This window comes from Heterocephalus glaber, unplaced genomic scaffold (assembly GCF_053883595.1).
Source record: "Heterocephalus glaber isolate CG9 unplaced genomic scaffold, H.glaber_assembly_v1.0 deba00000331, whole genome shotgun sequence".
NCBI classification, from domain to species: domain Eukaryota; kingdom Metazoa; phylum Chordata; class Mammalia; order Rodentia; family Bathyergidae; genus Heterocephalus; species Heterocephalus glaber.
In genome coordinates this window covers 53,891,619-53,915,117 of record NW_028258142.1, presented here as the reverse complement: position 1 = coordinate 53,915,117, position 23,499 = coordinate 53,891,619, and the positions used below count along the sequence as shown (strand labels likewise).

The 23,499-nt window shown below is 39.0% G+C and overlaps 1 protein-coding gene across 2 annotated transcripts in view; it reads left to right on the top strand.

The window, feature by feature from the left end:
* Positions 1–9,354: 9,354 nt before the first annotated feature.
* Positions 9,355–23,499, top strand: part of Taf4b (TATA-box binding protein associated factor 4b) — a 225,887-nt gene continuing 211,742 nt past the window's right edge. For both annotated transcript variants that reach the window (XM_087193905.1, XM_013075212.3), the window contains exon 1: positions 9,355–9,999. In XM_087193905.1, the coding sequence (XP_087050031.1) occupies positions 9,657–9,999 (343 nt within the window). In that variant the 5' untranslated portion in view covers positions 9,355–9,656. The remainder of the gene's footprint in view (positions 10,000–23,499) is intronic.

Below are 23,499 nucleotides of genomic sequence, written 5' to 3'. Positions count from 1 at the left end.
TATGTAATTCATGCCCGAACAAAGATTGTTTAAGCATGTATTTTGTGTGTAAGTGCAGTCTATTAACACTAGACATCTCTTTAGTGCTATACCTATGGATCATATTTGACAGCAAAGTCACCAACAAAAAGCACAAAAATGTTTGAGTGGATGGGGGTATGGCTCGGTAGTAAAGCATTTGCCTGGCATGCACAAGGCCCTAGGTTTGATACCCAGCACCACAAAAGAAAAAAAAAGAACAAAAAAATAAGTAATGTGGCACAAAATAGACTGCAAAAACACAGTTGTAACCAGGCATGGTGCTGTGTGCCTGTAATCCTAACACTCAGGAAGCTGAGGCAGGAGGATCACCATGGGTTCGAAGCCAGCCTAGGCTACATAGTGAGTTCAAGACCAGCCTGAACTAAAACAAAACAAAACAAATATCTCCCCCCAAACGTAATTGTTTATGATATACGAGCTGACCGAAGTAAGAAGCAGTGTTAATATTGTTCAGCCTCAGCTAAGAATATTCAGTTTGCGGCGACTCAAATTTTTGTTCTGTGTATTTCCAGAAAAGACTGCAAATACGCTTCAGGTATTAGTGTTGGGGTTACAAATAAAAGTTATCAAGTAGGCAAATTCACAACTGCAGAATGTGTAAATAATGGGGATCGTATTTGTGTGTGTGTACACACACATTTATGCACACAGAGAGAGCAAATAATATTAAATGATACCATCAAATTGTTAAAGATTTTGGGACCAGGGTGGAAAATCTAAATAAATTAATTTTACTCCTGTGTTAAAATATTTCAATTACTTTCTTTTGCACAACATGTAACCTTTAAGAGCTGAAGAGTCAGGCACCTCTGCCTCCCAGCATCACTGAAATCACTGTGCTTCAGTCTCCCTTCCCGGAACATCTCCCGAGCTTCCTATCCAAATTAGATCCTGTCCATTATTCTCTCTCCCTAACCCTCTTTTCTTCATAGCACTTGTCAGTGTTCACAGTTACGTATGCAAACAATTGTGTTATTATTCAATAAATGTTGTGTATAAAATGATAATTATGAAGACATTTGAGAAATGTAGAATTACACAAGTGAACTGATTTAAATGTTTAGGCAATGGAAAATTATTTTGGCAAAGTTAAGTTCTAAATTATGTACAAAATTATTCATGCATTTCACATAGTATCAAGCAAAATGAGCAAGAATTAGAATGTAAATGCAAAAATGAGAATTCAGCTAGAATAATGAAGTTATAAATTGATAAAAATTGCTTTCTCTTTAGGCTCCTTTCACTGATTGAAATGGGTGAAGAAGAGGGCAAATTCAAGGTCAGTGCTTAATTTTACATCGTGGGTAACTGATAGGAGGTTGGTCCAGTTCACTGAAATAGGGATCATAGGAGAAACAGCGGGTCTGAGAATGAGATAATAAATATAGTTTGGGAGACAGGATGGAGATATCTGTGTATGGCTGGAGGAGAGAAATCTGGAGCACAGATATAAGAAGTAGAGAGTAAGCCATGAAAATGAATGTTATCACCCAAGAGAAGTTTAGACAGCTGAAATATTTATTAAATTCCTATTATTATATGAAAAAAATGAAGTAGACATTGGAGGTACAACAAAATTCCTATCCCTGAGGAACAGTTTAAGGCAGTGGTGGTGAACCTATGGCACATGTGCTGCAGCGGGCTGTTTGTATCATTGAATGCTCTAAAAGATTCACCGTCACTGCTCTAAAGATTGAGCATGGGATAGGAAACAGTCACAGAGGTAGTTTTTGTTTTTTGGTTTTTTTTTTTTGGTACTGGGGATTAAACTCGGGATCTTGTACTTGCGAGGCAGGAGGCAGAACCACTGAGCTAAATCCCTGGCCCCACAGAGGTATTTTTTGTATAGTATCTACTATGTACTAGGTCCTCTCTTGTGGTCCTGCAACAAATCTTACTGTTTCAGCGATAAGGAAATGTACAGTTTTGTGGGAGATTATAGACAAGAGAAACAACCTGACTGCTACAATGAAGGAAGTTTTAGGAGTGAAGTAAGAGAGCTACTGAATTCATTCAGGGTAGCTAATATAGATTATTGACTTTTGAAGGCCAAACAGGAAATGGCCAGGTAGAACGTGGGTCTCAAATGAGGAAGGTTTTCAAAAGGAGGTGGAATAATATATGCCAGGCATAAAGGTAGAAGAGCTTGGGACATTTAAGAAATTCCTGTACTTATCTATGATGCACACACATAGAGTGAGATTGTTTGCACAATTTAGCAGGTGCCAGATTATAATGAACTTTATTTATTTATTTATATATTTATGCATATCGGGGATCAAATTCAGGACCTTGTACTTGTGAGGCAGGCAGTGGAACCACTGAGCTAAATCCCCAGCTCCATAATGAACTTTATATGCCATGTCCTATGTGAGACTTATCCTGGGGATACCAGGAAGATGTTAAAAGGTGGTAAGTGGGAAAGTTACTTAATTCAATTTGCATTTTAGAAATATAATCCTAAAAATAATGAGGGGCACCATGGGTTGGCTTAGTGGAAGGGAGAAGTATTAGAAGAGAATTTATACAAATTCTCACTGTCATAAATATCCACCTACCAGCATCTGAGGCTGAGAGTGTCGCTTCTGTTGTTATAGATGAATGATTTATTACTTGTATCAAAGCTCAGCTCCCCTACTTGTGCACTAGATCCCATTCCCTTTTGCCTTCAAGGACATGGCTCCAACCAGTTTCCCTTCTTTTTCCTTGATCAGCAGTTTTTCCATCTTTTCTGAATTACTACCATCAGCATACAAGAATTGCTATTTTGGGGCCAGGGATGTAGGTCAGTGGCATCGTGCCTGCCTGGCCATGCAAGGTCCTGAGTTCAATCCCTGGTACTGCAAAAAAAAAGGAAAAAACCCCAACTATTTCATAAAGAAAATCTCTTTCCAGCCTCAGTGGTGCACACCTGTAATCCCAGCTACTTAGGAGGTTGAAGCAGGAAGACGGCAAGTTCCAGGCCAGCCTTGGCAACCTAGCAAGATCATGTCTCACAGTTAAAAATTTAAAAGAGCCAGAGCTGGGGATACAGTTCAATGCTATGTCCCCAGTACCAGAAAAACAACAGAAAGAAAGAGAGAAAGAAAGTATGAAAGAAAGAAAAAACCTTTTTCTTGATCTATTCCCATCCTTCTCCTGTGTCATTTTTCTGTTCCACTTTGCATTGAAACTTCAAGCTTCAAACCCTTGCCTCCCATTCTTTCTTGAACATACTCTAATCAGACTGTCATGTTCCACAAAGGCCTTTTTTATCACAGTTATCAAGGACCTACACTTGGCGTTGCTGTATCTAATAGACATTCTCCAGTCTTCATTTTACTTTACCTGTTGGCTGCATTTGAGACATTTGAGACAGTCAATCATTTTCTTCATCTGAAACTCAGTAATTTCTTGGCTTCCAGGTCTCCATACTCTCTTGATTTTCTTCCTAACAATGAAGATTCTTTCACTTTCTTTTACTACTGGGTCCTCTTTATCAGTCTGACCTTCAACTTTAGAGGACAGGGGACTTGTGTCTTCTGTTCCCCATTTATATACCCTTCCTCCTTGATCTCATTGAGTCTGATGGCTTCAAAAAATGCCATCTATATGCTGGCAAAAATACACAGCCATACCTCATTTTATTGCCTTTTAATTTGATATGATCCCATTCACTGATTCTTGCTGTTATTTCTTATGTAATTGGAATTCTATTCAGAAAGTCCTTGCCGACTCCTACAATTTCAAGACTTTTACCTACTTTATCTTCAAGTAGGTTATTTCTGTTTTAATGTTTAGATCTTTGATTCATTTTGATTTCCGTTTTATGCATGATGAGAGATATGCATCCAACTTCAGTTGTCTGCATTTAGATAGTCAGTTTTCCCAACATCATTTGCTAAATTAGGTTATCTTCCTTCCAACGTATATTTTTGGTTCTTTTGTCAAAGTTCAACTAGCTGAATGTGTCTGGGGATGTTTCTGTTCCATTGATCACATGTCTGTTCCTGTGCCAATGCCATGTGGTTTTTTTTTTTTTTTTTTGGTACCGGGGATCAAACTTGGGTCCTTGCGCTTGTGCAGCAGGCGGCAAAACCACTGAGCTAAAGCCGTGGCCCTGTTTGTTTGTTTTGTTTTGTTTTTTTAAAAATCATTGTTGCTTTATGGTATAACTTGAAGTCAGGTATTGTGATGCCTCCTGCTTTGTTCTTGTTGCCCAGGATTGCTTTTGCTATTCTGGATCTCTTGTGGTTCCATATGAATTTTAGGATTGTTTTCTCTAGTTCTGTGAGAAATGTTATTGGTGGGTTTTTTTTTCCAGTACGAGGGATCAAACTCAGGACCTTGCACTTGCCAGGCAGGCGTGCTGCCACTGAGCTAAATCCCCGGCCCTTGTTACTGGTATTTTGATTGAGATAGCATATCAGCTTTGACAGTATGGCCAGGTTGACAATATTCTTTGGCCTATTGAGGAACAGGGTATATCTTTCTATTTGCTGATGTCTTCTTCAATTTCCTTTTTCAGAGTACTGTAGTTTTCATTGTAGAGGTCTTTCACTTCCTTGGGTAGGTTAAGTTCTAGATATTTAATTTTTCTTGATGCTATTGTGAATGGTATTGTTTTCCTAATTTCCTTCTCAGTGAGTTCATTACTGTTGTACACAAATGCTATTGGTTTTTGTATTGATTTTGAATACTGCTACATTGCTGAAATTGGTTATTAATTCTGAGTCTTTTGGTGGAATTCTTTGGGTGTTCTATATAGAGTATCATGTCACCTGGAAATAATGATAATTTGACCTCTTCCTTTCCTATAATTATCATTTTTATTTCTTTCCTTTGCCTGGTTGCTTTGACTAATGTTTTGAGTACTATGTTGAAAGGAGTATTACTCTTAAATACCAAACAATTTTAAAAGTGCCTCAGACTTCATTAAGCCATCAATGGAGGCATAAAAAATGAAAGTTATTTATGAAGTTCAGAACTTTTTAAGAGTTTAAGCCACATTCCTTTAAGAAGAAAGGAATGAGAGAGTGAATCATGCCATTTTAGGAGTGTGGTTTGTTGTACAAAGTATTTAAATGTTTGATATGAAAGTATAGTTAGCGGACCAGGTTCAAGAGCATGAAACTTGAAGGCATATGTTTCTGAATTGCCTTGAAGCTGAGACAATAACCATTTAGCCTTGAGCAGATGTTTTTGCGTGTGAGAGTCTCACCTCACAGATGTACAGCCTTCTCCTTCAAATTCTACAGAGTAGCCAACTTTAATTCATTTTCTGAACAGATTTTAGGGATTTGGAAATTCAAAAGGACAATAAGAATAATTTTTTTTTTTTGGTACCGGGGATCAAACTTGGGTCCTTGAGCTTGTGGGGCAGGTGGCAGAACCACTGAGCTAAATCCCCAGTCCAAGAATAATTTTTAAGATGTGATAAAAATACAGCAAATGTTTAAATTTAAAACAATTATTATAGTAAGACATTTTGTCATTAATTCCCCTCACAATACACACTTATCCTGTCATTCTTGCCACTTTCTGGAGCAGTTCTGGAAGTTTTCTTTCCTGAGTGTCTTTAGTTGCCTAGTCATAGTGCCCGTATGTCCTGAATAGACTAAAAATATTTACCTTTCATGGTCGTTTTGACTTCGCAGAAGAGCCAGAAGTCACACGGTGCCAGATCTAGTGACTAAAGTGGATGAGGACGCACTGTAGTGTAATGTTTCTTGGGCCTACCTTTCTGGTGGGTGGCACTAGACAGCAGCATTCACTGTATTTTTTTTTTTAAATAACACCTTGTAAAAACACTTGACATTGCTTCAGAAAGTGCCAATAGCCAGGGGCGGTGGTGCACATCTGTAATCGTACTCAGGAGGCTGAGACAGGAAGATTGCTACAAGTTTGAGGCCAGCCTGGGCTACATAGTGAGTTCAAGGCCAGCCTGAACTATGCAGCAAGACCCTGTCTCAAAAATACAAAGCAAAAAAAAAAAAAAGAAGAAGAAGAAAATGGGAAGGTGGAATAAGTGTATTCAAAGCGAGGTGGGTATTTTGAGGGAGATTAATGGCGATGTGTCTTTCATTATAATAAATTATTTAAAAGCTATAAGCACACACCATATTTTATGATCAGCCCTTGTACATTGTCCTTCCAATGCCTGCACCGTTGGGCCTTTTTTTCCCATCCGTGTTCCATTTTCTTCTTGTGTGTGCCAAATTCTGAAGTATTGGAAGTACTAATTTTGCATTTTTTCAAAGTTATGTTTCATTACCTGATTTGATGAGCAGTATATGTAGACATGTAATCACACAGGCTGTTATTTTCAATGTTAACAGATAAGTATTTTTTTCACATCTTTTATTTTACAAATATTTTCAGGCAAACATAATAAAATCAGATTATCCTCTTCTTTCTTCATAATTTCTTTCTTACATAGAGCTCTAAAGTGCATTTTTTGTCCCTTAAGTATCCTGTTTTATTAAATTTTCATAGCAAAGAAATGTAAACATTACTATTACTAAAGTCCAAATACAGGACAGTGGTTACTAGTGCTTTGTAGAGAGGAATATATATAAATTTCTGTTTTGTTTTGGTGAGACAGGGTCTAGCTTTTTAGTTCAGACTGGCCTTGAACTCACTATGTAGCCTAAGGTGGCCTCGAACTTGTGGTGATTCTCCTGCCTCTGTCTCTCAGCTGCTGGGATTATAGGTGTGTGCCACCACACACAGCTGGGATATTTTTTGAGACAAGAAAATTTAAATTTTCATCAGTTGGGCAAATTATAAAGCAAATAATTAGCCTGTAATCCTGGCTACTCAGGAGGTTGAAGCAAGAGGATGGCAAATTCCAGGCAGTCTCAGGAAATTAGGGGGAACTTGTCTAAAAAAAAAAAATTATAAAAAGGTTGGTGGTGTACCTCAGTACTCCTTGGATCCAATCTCTAGTACTGAAAATAAATGTGTAAGGTCACCTTAAAAAGAAAGTATATATATATAAAAAAAAGAAAGTATATAATATTATACTCAGTATTATCTCAATCAAGCCTCTTCATAATTTGTATTTAATTGCATAACTAAAGTTTATGAGTTGGGTTGAGTCTAATGGAAACTTACAAAGAGGGAGTCCTCAAAGCAAACTGAATCTTCCTGCCTTAAGTGTTTATTGAACCATACAGTACTATGATCACCTCATAGGTTTCTGCTCTTCACCACCAATAATGTCTGGGGAAAGAAAAATCAAGGCTAATCCACTTGCTCAGCTAAGGAAGAGTAGATCTAAGATTCAGATCCACTGCATTTCGCTTCACTGAAAATGTTCCTTGGCTCCATTAAATTTATCCACTTGGCAAATATTTTTAAATACCTTTTGTGCTGATGGCATTTTACCAGAGCCAGCGTAGGCTACACGATGAATCAGGCATTGGTACAGTATGGAAAATTATATTCTGGCATCCTACAGAGTAGTCTGAATCCCTGAATACATTATTCCATGAGCTGCAGTTTTTAAATCAGTGAAATGAGGCCGTTATTAAAAACAAAACAAAAATAAAAGACAGGAAATCTCTTGGAGAACAGCACAGAGAACATGTGCAAGGAGTTAGTTTTCTTCTCTCAAACTCCACTTGGAGGCCTGTGCTGGAGTGGGAGGGGACTCTCTCTCTCTCTCTCTCTTGCTCGCTCTTTTATTTTATTTTATTTTATTTTTTTGGTACCAGGGATCGAACTCGGGACCTTGTGCTTGCAAGGCAGACGCTGGAACCAGAGCTAAATCCCCGACCCGGGAGGGGTCTCTTTTTAATTGAATTTAAATGCTAGAATTTGAGGACAAAAGTATCAAAAGACACTGTCCCAATTTTCCAGAAGACAGACATGCAAATAATTTAAATACGTTTAAAGGTGTATCAGGGTTCGCTATAAGAAGAAATTTAATATTTAAAATATCTATATAATCTATCTATCTATCTATCTATCTATCTATCTATCTATCTATCTATCTATCTATCTATCTGTCAGGGGCTGCAAAATGCAAAGGGCTGCCTGTGCCAGAGAATCAGAGGGCACTGTCAAAAGTGTAGGGCCTGGAGCTCGCTGCAGAGTCGTTGTGCGTCCGTGCCCGAAAGCCAAAAAGGGACTCATTGAAAGGCTCAAGTCCGCGCTGGAGGCTGAAGGGGCGGGCACCCAAATAGGCTATGGCCAAGACTGGAGCTCCGGGGAGGAAGCAAAATGGAGACTTTCTTCTTTCCCTTCTCATTCTGTAGTTCAGTCTGGCCCTGAACTCACTTCATAGTCCAGGCTGGCCTCAACCTTGCAGGGATCCCTCTGTCTCAGGCTCCAATATGCTGAGATCACAGGCGTGGGCGCTCCGCCTGGTTCGTTTTCCTTTTAATTCCATTCAGGCAGCCAGCCCATGAGTGGGTGCCACCCGCATGCAGGGTGGGTCTTTCCTCTTCAGAGCATCAAGCACCCAGACACGCCCAAGAAGTGTGCTCCACAAACCCGCCAGGCATATTCTTATTCAAATTGCATCGGGGGCCGGGGTTAGCTCAGTGGTTTCGACCCCTGCTGCACAAGCGCAAGGTCCCGAGTTCGATCCCCGGTACCACCCCCCCCAACCAAAAAACCAAACAAATTGCACCGCTATTGGAATCACAGAGACTGACAAACCAGCAAAGAGGAAGGGAAGAAGTTGTTTCAGATTTTAGCTGCTTCAACTCTAAAATAAGAAAATAGGCACATTACACAGACAAGATGATACACTAGTCTTACAGTCACAATGTCGACTGTAATGCTAATTTTAGCGAAGCTTTTGCATCACTGGAGAAACGGGACTGTGTTTAGTGTATTATTATGCCTTCTCCCAAATCAGTCCTCTACATTTTTCCTTTAAAAATATAGAAGCCCGGAGAAAGCCTGGTTTAGGATTAGCCGGAAAACACTAGTGAGGATACCGAGGAGAGGCCGGCGGATGCCGCATTTCCCCTTGCACGTGACAGCTTTGGAACCCGCACCTCCTAGCTCGAGATTCTGGGAAGATTTTAATGCCCTCCAGAGCCGTCCCTAGTGACGTCAGGAGCGCTATTCCGCTCAGGGACCAATCAGGCGTCCGGACTCCGGGGAAGCCCCGGGCGAGGCGGCACGGGCTGTGCGCCTGCGCGAGGACTCCTCGTGGCTATATAAACATGGCTGGCGTGGCGGCGTAGCCCGGCCTGCCGAGCGCGCTTGGGGGTCCGAAGGCCGCCCGGGGCCGTAGTTTTGAAGTTTCTGGGGGGGAGCCGCCGAGCAGAGTTAGGTTCGGCGGTGGGTCTGAGGTGACGCGGTCCCGGTAGCTGCGCCCCGGGGCTCGGTTTAGCCGCGACCCGAGGCGCCGGCTGAGGCGGCGCACGTGTGAGCGCCGAGCGGGTGGAGCTGCTCGGCGGCCGGCTCGCGCGCCCGGGGAAGGACCGGGACCGGGACCGGGACGCGCGGCGGCTGCTGCCCGGCCGGCGCCGCCTCAGCCTCCCCGCCGCGGCCCCCGCGCCCGACCCCGCGATGCTTTGGAGTCAGAGCGGCACTGGAGTCGGCTGCCGCTTGCCAAAGCCTTCCTCGCCTCCGCGCCCGCGCCGGCAGCGCCGCGGCTGCCGCTGATCCCAGGCATGCCGGCGGGCCTCACCGAGCCGGCCGGCGCCGCTCCACCCGCGGTCGGGAGCGCCTCGGGGACCGTGGCCCTGGCCCCCGCCGCGGCGCCGCCAGTCCGCGTGGAGAGCACCCCGCTGGCCCTGGGCGCCGTGACTAAGTCGCCCGGCGCTGTCTGCGTGGAGTCCCCGGCGCCCCAGCCCCTGCGGTCCCCCGTGGGGACCCTGGTAACCAAAGTAGCTCCGGTCTGTGCTCTTCCAAAACTCAGCGGCGGCCCTAGGCTGCCCGCTCCTCAGATCCTCACCGTGAAAGCCCCCGCCACCGCGACAATCCAGCTGCCTGCCAATCTGCAGCTTCCTCCAGGTATGTTGATCATCACTTCCAGCTCTTCCGTCGGTCCAGCCTGGGGTGACCCTGGAGACCTCGCAGCCCTGAAAAACTCCGAGCCAAGGGAACCTTCCATAATCTTGACTTTGCAGTGAGTGCACCGAAAGCAGCCCATTGGGCAGTGATTTGGCTCGACAGTTAATACACCCTCTGAGTCGTTACATTTGCTATTTAGTGAAGGAATCTTTTCCCCTAAGAAGACAGCCACTTTTTCCAAAGAAACACAGTCAGAGCTTGGAGCTGTGCATATTTAGGAGGGCTCTTGAGGAACCGGCACCTAGGTAGTGTGTAGCTAGAGTTAATTTCCCTAGGGTTAAACGACCGGTTTATATTTTTACATACTAAGATTATGGTGTTTTAGAAGTGTCTTTTGGGCCGAGCCTAGTGGCGCGTGCGTAGAAGGCACACGCGAGGCTGAAGCAGAAGGGATCTCGGCGAGTTGGAGGCCAGGCTGGGCGACATAGTGAGTTCAAACCAGCCTGAACTACATAACGAGACCCTGTCTCAAAAAAAAAAAAAGTTTTAAAAAAGTTTTTGTGTGTTAAGAATGGAAGAGAATTTTAAATTTGAGCAAGCCAAAAGAAATTTACAGCTGCTAGTATCAGAAACAAGTGCGGCTTCCTGCAGTCTTCAGATGTTTAATGATTGTAACTTTGAGGGAACAAGTGCGGCACTTGACATACTAGCCGTGCAGTTGTTATTTTTGAAGCGATGTGTGAATGTTCAGTTAATGAGTCTTTGACTGCTTTGTATCCTAGGGCTTATTACTCTGTCGCGCTGTTTCTCAAGATTTACACTGAGCATTTCCTTTGCAGTAATTTACATATGGTACATGTGCTGAAAGAAATTTGAATGTCTTTCCTCAACTGAAAGTTTTTAAAAAATTTGTCTTATATAAATTGTGCTTAGCAAAAATGGGAACTCGCAGGCCGGGGATTTAGCTCTGTGGTTCCGCCCCCTGCCTCGCAAGCGCAAGGACCCGAGTTCGATCCCTGGTAACCAAAAAAAAAAAAAAAAAAAATTTGGAACTCTGACCTCCCAAAAACTGAGCCGAGAAACTTTTCTTAGTTTTGACTTAGATGTTAAAGAAGTGAAGACAGGAGTTCTTTTTGGTAGCTGTAGGTTTTTATCGAATGCTGGATTTGGTCATGAACATCATGGGCTGATTATTTTCTTCACTTTTAATGAAATTGTGTTTCAGTTTGGTGTGGAACACAAGATATCTATATGCTCTTTAAGACTGTGCAACAGTAGATAATTTGTTGGTTCTAAATTGTTGTCCTGTGTACTCTATTTTTTTTGGTACCAGCGGTTGAACTCTGGACCTTGCGGTTGCAGGACAGACAGCAGATGGCAGACGGCAGAACCACTGAGCTAAATCCTGGGCCCTTGTCTGGTGTCCTCTTACAAAGCAGTTCTAAGTGTGTTTGAATTCAGTTACTCCTATTTTTTTAGAATAAATTCCTCTCTAGTAACTGAAGTTTTTTGGGAAACATTTTTTTAAAAAGTATTAAGATAAAAAAGTCAAGAGTGAAAAGTTGCTAGTAAGTTGGAAACAAATCACTTATTGAGGGCTTACCATGCTAGGCACTTTTCATGCAATATATTCTTTTATTCATTGGCCACAATGGACAGCCAGCAGATAAGGAAAGAGAAATGATTGCCTACTGCTCATAGGAATCAGAAGGGGATTTGAATCCACATCTGTTAAACTCTGCTCTCTCCACAACACTGTACTTACTGCATGTATCTGTACAGTATGTCTCATTGAGTATCTGCCTAAAGGTTAGAGTTTTAGAGGCTAATCTTTCATTTTATGTATCAAGAAACCAAAAGTGACTTTTGCCTGAGTTAAATAGTAACAAATGAAGACCACAGCCTAAGTATGTCCCTAGAGTGACGCTAAAATATTTTATGCTCTTGACCATGGAGAATCCCGCCCCCCCCCACCGCAACCCTTCCCCCCCTCGCCCCCGCCCCCGCCCCAAAAGTGGAGGTAGTTTTTTAGTAAATGTTAGTTACAGAGGAGGTTGGGGGGTTCTTTGAAGATTTGGTTTTGGGAATTTCTAATGATGTGTGGCAGAAAAGCCAACAATTGAAGAATGAAATTGAAACAAATACTAAAATAACTTTTAGGTTATGCATCCTGTACTGTTTCTCCTGTGCTGAGGATTAGCAATTGATTACTCAAGGATGTGTCAGTTCTTAATTTTCCAAGATAGTGCATACTTTTAAAAGTATCTGATTCTCTTCAGAATGTCCTCTGAACAGAACTGGGCTTTTTTTTTTTTTAATATATTGATTGGTACATTTTAGGTATACGATACATTTACATTTATCATTGGGTGTTTGTACCTGAACATGATGTATCTTAGTCCTTATTTTTTTCTCCCATTACCTGTGCACCCTTCACCCCCTCCACCCTTCCCTATTTACACAGACTTTGATTCCTTTTTTTTTTCTTTCTCATAATTTTTTCTTTCCCTTCCCTGAAGCAGGGGCTGGAAAGAAAAAGTTTAGGTGTTTGTGGGGTGGGCACTGTGAGGATATGAACATTTTTTGGTAATCTCTTCAGTCTTCTTTTTTGTCAGTGTGTGAGATTTTAGGCTGAATGATGGCCCTTCTATTTTTGGTCTCCTCTAGCTCTCGTTTGAGGGTTGAGTGCAGATTCAGATTACTTGTGAAAATTCTGCAGGACGGGCCAGGGATTTAGCTCAGTTTTTCCGCCGCCTGCCTCGAAGGCACAAGGGCCCGAGTTCAATCCCAGGTACCAAAAAAAAAATATATATGTATTCTGCACGACAGTCATACTGTATGGAAGTTTGTGAAAGTTGCTGGGGAAGCAGTTGAGGTCCTGTCTTCATGCTGAGGCAGGGCATAGGAGTTGCATCTGTTTTACATTCCTGAACCAGTGTTTGGGTTTTTGTTTCTACTCTAGTTTTATGAAGTGGATGCAACAGTACACTGTATTGGCTCCACAGCCGGCCCCATCTGCTGTTTGGATCCCAGAGGCTGTGCATGAGCGTCATGTCTTTTTTTCTCTGGATAGTCCTCCCTCAGCAGGAAGTGCTGGGTGTCCTTGTGTCCTGTGTTTTGGTTTTCATAATACTTTTACACTTTTGTTACTTCCCTAAATTCCACAGAGGCAGGGACTCCGTGTCACTTTGTTATTTCTAGGGCCCAGTAAGTTGTCGGGCACAGAGAAGGCACTTATGTGATATTAGAATGCAAGTCATATGTGAAGAGTGGGGGCCTTAGGGATGCAATCCCTACACTGTAATGATGGCAAACCTTTTAGAGACTGAGGGCCCCAACTGCAACCCCAAACCCACTTATTTATCGCAAAGTGCCAACTCTGCAGTTAAACCTGAACATCTGATGCTTTGCGTGCTGACAGAGAGGGGCATGAGTGCCATAGGTTCGCCACCACTGCACAGGATTTTGAGGGCCATGACATTTAGCAGTGTGTTATTTTGATTTCATTGCTTATTCTGCTTAAATGCAGTATATACTTACGTTAAATACTGAAATGTAATCTCCATGTCACCAGAGTATTACTAGTAACAGTTTTATTGTGTCTTTTAAATGTTAGTATCTATAAATCTTGCTGTTTTTTCAGCTGCACACTAGTCCATTGCATTGACGTGCCTTTGATTTTTTGACCAGATCTGTATTTATAGGCATCGATAATTTTGCACTGCTTTCTTCTGTTAGAAATGATGCTATAATAAACATCTTTGTATATTTCTATGCTGTTCTATAAACATGTTTTATTATAGGATTAATCAGTACAAGTGGAATCATTGGTTCAAATGGTAGTACTTCAGTAGGCATTGCCCCCAGTTTTACCCCCCAAATGTTGCTTAAATATATAATCGACAGAATTAATAATTTTTTAAAACTACCCATGGGATCTAAGAAATCATTTTCAGACCTAATTAATGATAAGAATAGATGAGCCTTACAACTGAGTGAGGGAGTGTTGACTTTGACTACAGAGAAATGGGGACTGAATAATAATACTGTTATATAGATTTGAATAATAGCTATGGCTAAGAGGGCTGTTAGTTTGAAGTCATCTGAATATACGATATTGTAGTATCCTGGAAACTTTAGTCCGGGGCCACAGAATAAGGACCAGGTGGTTGTGTTCACCAGGTTTGCAGATAAGAGGAGCTTGGATGGTTAGCTTTTGGTGAACAGTGGTAGAATGTAGCAATAAAAGACAGAATATTGGCCCTGAAGTCAACAGACCTAGATTTGAATCTCAGATCCACCACTTAATAGCTTTGTGATCTTGGGTAAGTTTATTAACCTCATTCTTCATGTCAATTTTTTTTTAGCTTCTAAAAAGTGCCTTATAAGTTCTTCCTAGAAATTCCGTAAAGATTAAGTAGTACAGTACATGCAGGGCCTGGATGTTACAGAACTCTGAGGAACACCATTTATGTGAAATACAATGGTTCCTGAATATTTAAGGAACCTGTCATAGTAGTTAGCTCTAGGTACTGCACTTGGTGATTGCTATTTATCTAATATTCATTAGCATCTACTAAATTCTCAACAGTCTAAAATGGTGAATCTTTAACTTTAAAGTCTATCTGTGCTTATTTTGAGGGGGCATTAGAAAAATTATATTTATTGTAGAAAATTTGGGTAAAATGATTTGCCCTCCAAAATATTTTGAGTGTACTTTTCATCTTGTTTTTTTAAATGGCAGCTTCATTGAAACATAATTTTTGTTTTTTTTAAAAAGGAACCCATTATAATCAGTGTTGAAAAATTTGATAAAGTTATAGCCACAGCTATATTCAAGATACATTCATAGAACATTTTACTTTCAGAAGCTTTTAGTCTCTTTGGAATAAAAATGTATGCACAGTTCCTTTCTTTTTATATAGCTAGAATTCTGTGATACCATTTTCATGTTCAGTTTTTAACCAGTATATAGGGACAGTTTGCGCTTATAAACTCAAAAGTTTACTTTTTAATGGCTGCATAATCCATTAATGATTTTTTTATACTCTAAGTTTCATGTGTTTTTTTTTTAATTTTAGAAAAATCACTTAGAAGTAAGAGTAAACCAACTGTTTTTTGTATTTAGGTTGTGATGTGCTTCTTTATTATTTTGTTGTGACTGATAGTAAAAATTGGAATTTCTGGATAAAAGAAATATGAATATGTTGTTATTAGTATATTTTATTTATTACTGCATTTTATTGCTAACTATATGCTAGATTCTATGCTAAATACTATGGATACAGTAGTAAATAAGGTAGACAATTCCTTTTCTGGAAATCAAATAGATTTTCTAAATTTCTGTATGTTACTCTGGGCTGAGTTTTACTCCATCAGCCTTAGTGTTTTATACAATATATGCATATATAAAATCAACAACAAATGTAGAAAGTGAAAAGAAGAAAGTAAAAATCACCTGACATCTTACGGGTCTACTTAAAAATTAAGTTTGATAGAGTTAAGTAAAAGCTCTTGGCAAATCAGCTCAAATAGCCAGAAATGTTGAACATTTTTTCATATATTTTTTGGCCATTTGTACTTTTTCCTCTGTGAAATGTCTCTTCATTTTGTTTGCCCATTTCTTGACTGGGTCTTTAATTTTACATGGTCAGTTTTCTTTGAGTTTTTTATACATTCTGGATATTCCGTTTTTATACATTCTTATCTATCCCTCTGTCTAAGGAATAGATGGCAAAAATTTCTTTGCATTTTGTAGGTTGTCTCTTCACTCTACTTACTGATTCTTTTCCTTTATAGAAGCTTTTAAATCTATTAGTTGATTCTTGTTGTTATTTCTTTTGCAGTTCATTTTGATTTTAATTTAGTACACAGTGAGAGATATGGGTCCAGTTTCAATCTTCTGCAAGCAGAAAACCAGTTTTCCCTCCACCACCGGCTGAATAGGCTGTCTTTCCACCAGTGCATGCTTTTGGCCCTTTTGTCAAAGATCAAATAGCTCAATATGTCTGGAGATGTTTCTGTATCTTCTGCTCTGTTCTAATCATCCATGTATCTGTCTTCTAGTACCATGCTGTTTTTATTTCTATTGCTTTGTAGTATAGTTTGAAGTCTGGTATTGTAAAGCTTCCTGCTTTGCTCTTGTCCAAAATTGCTTTTGTTATTCTGAGTCTCTTCTGGTTCCATATAAATTTTAGAATTGTTTTCTCTAGCTCTGTGAAGTATGCTGATGGTATTTTAATTGGGGCTGCATTGAATCTGTATAACAGTTTTGGTAGTATGGCCATTCTGCCTATGGTGAGGGGAGACATCTTTCCATTTTCTCATGTCTTCTTCAGTCTCCTTTTACAGAGTACTATTTCTTTTTTCTTTTTTGGTAGAGGTCCTTCACTTCCTTGGTTAGGTTAGTTCCTAGGTATTTCACTTTTCTTGATGTTACTGTGAATGGTATTGTTTTCATAATTTTCTTCTCATTGAGTTTATTATCCATGAACACAAATGCTAATGATTTTTGTATGTTGATCTTATACCCTGCTACATTGCTGAAGCTGGTTATTAATTCTAAGAGTTTTTTTGGTGGAATACCTTGGATCTTCTATGTGGACTATTATGTCATCTGCAGATAATGAAAATTTGAGTTCTTCATTTCCAATATGTATCCATTTTATTTCTTTCTCTTGCCTGATTGCTCTGGCTAATGTTTCAAGTACTGTGTTGAATGAAAATAGTGATGGTGGGCATTCTTGGATTTTTCTTGATTTTAGGAGGGAATGGTTTTATTTTTTTCCCCATTTAATATGTTGCTGGCTGTTGGCTTGTCATAAATAGCTTTTATCAAATTCAAGTATGGCCCATCTATAGCTATTTTCTTCAGGGTTTTTTATCATGAAGAGGTGTTGGATTTTGTCAAAAGTCTTTTCTGCATCAATAGATATGATCATGTGGATTTTGACCTATTTATGTTGATGTATTACATTTGTTGACATATATGTAAGTTGAACCATCCTTGCATCTGTGGGGTGAAACCTGCTTGGTCCTGATATATGATATGATCTTTTTGATGATGTGCCACATTCTGTTTGCTAATATCTTGTTGAGGATTTTTGCATTATTTTCATATAGGAGATTGGCCTATAGCAGTGATGGCAAACCTTGTAGAGGCCTGGTGCCTGAACTGCAACCGAAAACTCACTTATTTATAGCAAAGTGCCAACACTACAGTTAAATGTGAACACTGAGGCTTTAGTTTAGAAAAACAACTCACACATTAACATCTTTCGTCTTAAAAGAAAAACACAATAACACAACTTTCAATGATATAGCCAGCTTTTTCTTGAAAGGGAAAAGTTTGCATTTGGTATGCTTTTGCACAATTAACATGATCTCCGCTATTGTATATATGCTGATAGTTTGTCAAACCTTGGCTCATACTTTGTTAGAGAGCAACACATGCAGCACTCAAGTCATCTGCTAGCTTGTTTCTCATATCAGATTTGATATAATTCAAAGTTGAAAACAGCTGCTCACAAGCATAAGGTGATCCAAAGTAAGAAAAGCAATCCCAAGTGCTTTCACTGATTTAAAATCATTTGGCAGAGAATTCCACTCTTTTAGGATTTCATTTTCAGAACCACCAACTGTGCTGTCCTTTGTCATCTTGTCATACTCTTCTCAAGTGTTGCATGCAGGTCATAGAACTTATTTTTCCAGATAGGGTTTTCTTGAAATTCCAATAGCTCCATTTCCAGATTTCCAAAATCTAACCAGTATAAGCAAGAAAGATCAAGTTCTTAAAATTTGGCTAATCTGGAGAAGAAAAAACAAGGTTGTCTCTAGATTACAGAACTGTAGAACTCTATTACTAAAGTTCTCCTTTGCAGCTGCTACAATGCTAGAAAATTCCTTCTAGATTTCCTGATGGCTTATAGAATTGTCTGCAAATGTATAATTTTGTAAATACATTTTTAGATTTGGAAAATATTTCAGAAGCCCACTTTTCAAGGTCTCTTTAAAAAATCTGTAGTTTTCTCTCAAATGTTTTGATATCACAAAATATCCTTTCTGCTGTTTTCCCTACACCTTGTAGTTTTTTATTCAGTTCTTTGAAGTGTAGTGTAAAATCTGTAAAAAACATGAGGTTGTTAATTCAGGCCATGTCAGTGAGCCATATCCGTGCCCTTTTTCTTTCATAAGCAGCCTAATTTCATTCATGCAGGCCACAGATCTCCCCAGGATTTGTTCTCTGCTCACTCACAGGACATTGTATAGAAGTAAAGCATTATACTGTGCCTGAACCTCATCAAGAAGTATTTGAGGACCAGGCAGGGATTTAGCTCAGCGGCACCACGTCTGCCTTGCAAGTGCAAGGTCCTGAGTTCAATCCCTGGTACCAAAAAAAAAAAAGTATTGGAAACTGTCAAAAATTAAGAGCATGAACCATGATGTAATTCACCATTTTTGACATCTTTGAGGATATTATCTAATTTTTTGCTGCTTTCCCTGGCACAAAGAGTTTCTTGATGTATGTATAGTACAATGAAACTGAATGACTAGATGTTTTGCTTCTTTAACAAAAGAACTGTATGAAACCAGATGTTGCCCCCACCATGCAAGGTGCTCCGTCATTAGTAATTGAAACCAAAGCCTCCATCACAGCATTGTAGATATCTATCCCTTGTGTTCTTCTAGGTAAAGACATCAATTTTACCAGCTCTTCTTTCATGATGTTACCAACAGCATAACACAGAATTACTGCTAGCTTTGCATGATTATTTATATCTGTGATTTCATTCAAGCACATGGAATAAATAACAGGCTGCCTTTTGTTAAGTCAGTGATGAGCTGCTGACTAACATCACTTGCCATGAACAGGACTTAATCTTTAATAGTATTCCTGCTAATTGGCATCTCAAAGATGTGTTACATGATTTTATCCTTGTTTTGAGAAATCATGAAAAAGGGAATTACTCCTAGACAACATGACCATTTTGATAAAATCCCCATCATAATGGGGTTTACCATGTTTTACTATGCACAGTGAAATTTGAAAGCTGGCACCTATCAGATGATTTGTTTTAGAAAGATAGTTGTAAAAACTAAGATACGAGGAATGACGTTTCCCCAGTTTCCTTTCAGGAATTCTTTTCTTTCAGTTTCACTAAGTTTGACAACACTTTTGTGGTTGGTGTCAAAGCGCTGCCTGACACTTATGTGCAACACACAAGACTTTCAGTACATAGAACTTATAATAACACTTTCCCATTGCTTCCGGTCACTCCAAATGTCTCTGTCCAGGCCTTTTGGAATGATCTTCCAACTGTGTGTTTTCAGTTTTGCTTCTTTGCTGTAGTCAGTTTTTGGTGTTCAAGACGTGGAATCTACAAAAATACAAAATTTTTAAAAACTGAAATATCTAATACAGATCTATCTCTATACCAAAAATAGCTAACACTATTAATTAACACTACAGATTGGCTGTTCTCTGAATCAACAGTCTATGGCAGTGATTCTCAGCTGGGGTCCTTGTGAATCCACTGACCACCGGCTTTTGGCCTGCTCTGAAAAAGGCCTCTGAGTGCGCTTCCTGCCTTGTGGGGGCTTCTGCTAAACTCACAGCCAGTCCAAGCACATAGATGTGTTCATATATATATATATATATATATATATATATATATATGTATATCCCTATATGTATAATACACATCCTTATCTATAGATAAAATGTATCCTTATCTATATCGATATCTATCTGTCTATCTATCTATCTATCTATCTCCGTGCTCCTGTTTTCATAAACTTCACAAACAACTAAATATGATGCTACAGATTCAAATATGCCTGGGGGACAGCACAACATTACAAGAATCTCAGTCTCTTAATTGGAGCATCTCTTTACTAAATCTTAGATATTAAATTTCAATTTTTCATAAGAAAACCCAAAGTTAAAATCTCGAGTTAATAAAAATGAATTTATTAAAACTCATAGCCAGGCCAGGGATTTAGCTCAGTGGTTTTGCCGCCTGCTGCGCAAGCGCAAGGACCCAAGTTTGATCCCTGGTACCAAAAAAAAAAATAATAATAAAAAATAAAACTCATAGCCAGTCCAAGCATGCATATATATATATATTTGAAGTACTCCATCTCTTTCAATTTCTTTGAAGAGCTCAAGGAACATTGATGATAAATATCCTTAAAGGTTTTGTAGAATTCAGCAGTGAATCAGTCAGTTCCTGGGCCTTTTTTAGTTGGTAAATTCTTTATTACTGTGTCAATTTTATTGCTTCTTATTGGGTTGTTAATTTATGTTTTCTTGGCTTAGCTTTAGTAATTTGTATGAGTCTAGGAATCTGTTTCTTCAAAATTGGCAAATTTGTTGAAATACAATTTTTCAAGGTAGTTATGAACTTCTGGATTTCAACAATGCTTGTTCTGATTTCAACTTTCTCATTTCTAATTGCATTAATATGAATTTTTTCTTTCTTTTTCTTGATAAGTCTGGCTAAGTGCTTATCTATTTTATTCTTTCAAAGAATCAGCTCTTCAATTCAGTGATTTCTTTTTTTTTGGGGGGGGTCTCAATTTCATTGATTTCCACTCTCATTTTTATAATTTCCCTCCTTAAATTTCAGCTTGTGGCTGGTTGGTTGTTGTTTCTCAAGATTTTTCATAAGGCTGTTTATTTAGGCTTGCTCTATATTCCTAATGTGAGCGTTGATTGTAATGAATTTCCCTCTTAGGAATGCTTTCTTAGTGTCCCAGAGGTTTCAATGAGTTGTATAGTCATTATCATTAACTTCCAGAAATTAAAAAAAATTTTTTTTTTTTTTTGGCACTGGGGATTGAACTCAGGACTTTGTGCTTGGCAGGCAGGTGTTGTGCTGCTGAGCTATAACCCTGGCCTGGTTTTTTTTTTCCCTGTACTAGGGACCAAACTCACGCTTAGGACCATTTTTCTTTTTTTTTCCAGTACCAGGGGTTGAACTCAGGACTTTGCATTGTTTTTTTTTTTTTTTTGGTACTGGGGATCGAACTCGGGACCTTGCGCTCGTGTGGCTGACACCGGAACCACTGAGTTAAATCCCCGGCCCAGACTTTGCGTTTTTGAGGCAGGCGCGGCACCACTGAGCTAAATCCCTGGCCACTTAAAATTTCTGTTGTGACTCATTGGTTGTTTAGGAGAATGTTGTTAATTTTCCAGAAGCTTTTACCTTTTCTGAAATTTCTTCTGCTGTTGATTTCTATTTTTATCACACAGTGGTGTGATAATATGAATGGGGTAATTTCAATTCTTGTATATTTACTTAAGTAGGCTTTGTGGACTAGTATGTGATCTGTTTTGGAAAAAGTGCCATGTACTGCTGAAACAAATGCGTACTTGGTTGTAGAGGGGTGGAATACTCTGTACCTATTAGGTCCATATGTTCATGAATGTGATTCAACACTGATATTTCTTTATTGATTTTTTTGTTTAGTTGATCTATCTCTTTGCGAAAGTGGGTTGTTAAAATCCCTTATTGTGATTGTGTTAATGTTTATTTGCTTTTTTAAGTTCAACAGTTTTTGTTATATAAAGATAGGTGCTCCAGTATTTGGTGTATATATATTTATCAGTGTTATCTCTTCTTGTTGGATTGTTCCCTTAACTAGTATGTCTCTTCTAATCAGTTACAGCTTGAAGTTTACCATGTCTGATATTAGAATAGCTACCCATGCCTGTTTTCAGGGTCTTGGTGCATGGAATAGTGTTTTCCATCCTTTAATTTTTCAATCTATGAATGTGTTTTGGATTAGAAGAGTTTCTTGAATGCAACAGACTGTTGGATTCTGTTTCTTGATCCAGTCTGCCAAACAGTGTCTTTTAATTGGAAAGTTGAGGCCATTAACATTGAGAGATGTTATTGAGATGTGTTGATTATTTATTGTCATTGCCTTCTTTATCTGGTGGTGACTTGGTTTACTTTTCCTGACATTTTTTTGTTATTTATTCATTGACCTTACTTGTTTCCTCTGTGTTTTTAGTTGTGTCAGTTTCATCATTTCTGTCATGAATATTCTTAAATATTTTCTCAAGTGGAATCAGATGTCTTTTGAGCTGGTCTTTTTCATGGAAATACCTTCTTTCTCCATCTGATTTGAAGGATAGCTTTGCAGGATAAGATAGTCTGTGTTGGAAGTTATTTGCTCTTATTGATTGAAGTACTTCACTCTAAGCTGTTTCTGGCCTTCAGGGTTTGTGTTGAGAAGTCTGCTGTGATTCTAATTGGCTTACCTTTATATGTGATCTATTGTTTTTCTCTGACTGCTTTTAAAATTGTTTTTTCTTTTAATTTAATAATGATATGCTTTGGTGAGCTTTATTTTCATCGTATTTGTTTGTTGTTCTGTAAGCATCATTTGTATTTTAAACTTTTTTCTTATACAGTGATACCTCGGTTGTTGAACTCCTTTTGTTCCAAATTCATGCCTGAACACTGAATAGTTCAAGAACTGAACAAACTTTTCCCATAAGAAATAATGTAAAACCAAATAATTGGTTCCGAGGCCCAAAAATTACACTTGTAAATTCACTTTTCCAGACTTTAACAAATTTTGCAATGATTTCTTTCTTTAACTCTGTCATGGTTCTCACAGTTTTCCTCTTGGCTTTACTGCTAGTATCACTTTCTTTGGAGCTATGGTTATGGTATTTTGCGCAAATAAAGTTTGCAGAAAAGCACAGTGGCGAATGTTTAATGCACTAACATAGCACTTTACGTTGTCTGGGGAAGAGTGGTGCTTAGACTGAAGTGTCACCCTGATGCGTGACTCATTCGTGGGCCATACAGGTTTTTTCAAGTTGGATTTTTGGGTAGACTATCTCGCAAAATTGGGAACACTGAGCGGATATTTCTTCAAACTTTGGTGTTCAAGTAGTGAAATGTTTGAGCTTGGAGCCATTTGAAAACTGAGGTATCACTGTATTTGAGAAATTTTCTTCTATCATTTTTGGAAACGTGTTAGTAAATCCATCTGTGTTATCTTCTAGTTTTTCTCTAATACCAGTTAGCCTTAGATTGGCTTTACTGTTATCTAGTAGCTGCTGGATAATCTTCTTTTATTCTCTTACTTTCTTTGTGGCTTCTTTGAGTACTTTACCATAACTCACTATTTTGTCCTCAGTTGCAGAGACTCTGTCTTCACCGTGGTCATTTCTGCAATTTATGAATTCTGTATACAGTGGACCCTTGACTTATGGACTTGATGGGTTCCTGAGGGCTGGTTGTAACTCAAATTGATTGTAAGTCAGTACAGCTGAGATCTGGATGTTTACCTGAATGCATACTATAGATAACAAGAGGCAGGTGAATCTTCAGTTAACCTAATTAACCCCAGTTGTTTGTATGTCAGGGGTCCACTTGAGGGTTCACTGTAGTTTTTTATTTCAAGTATTTCTGTCTGACATCTTTTTGAGGGTTCTATAACATGGTTGAATCTGTCATTCACATTTTGAACTGTTTTGGT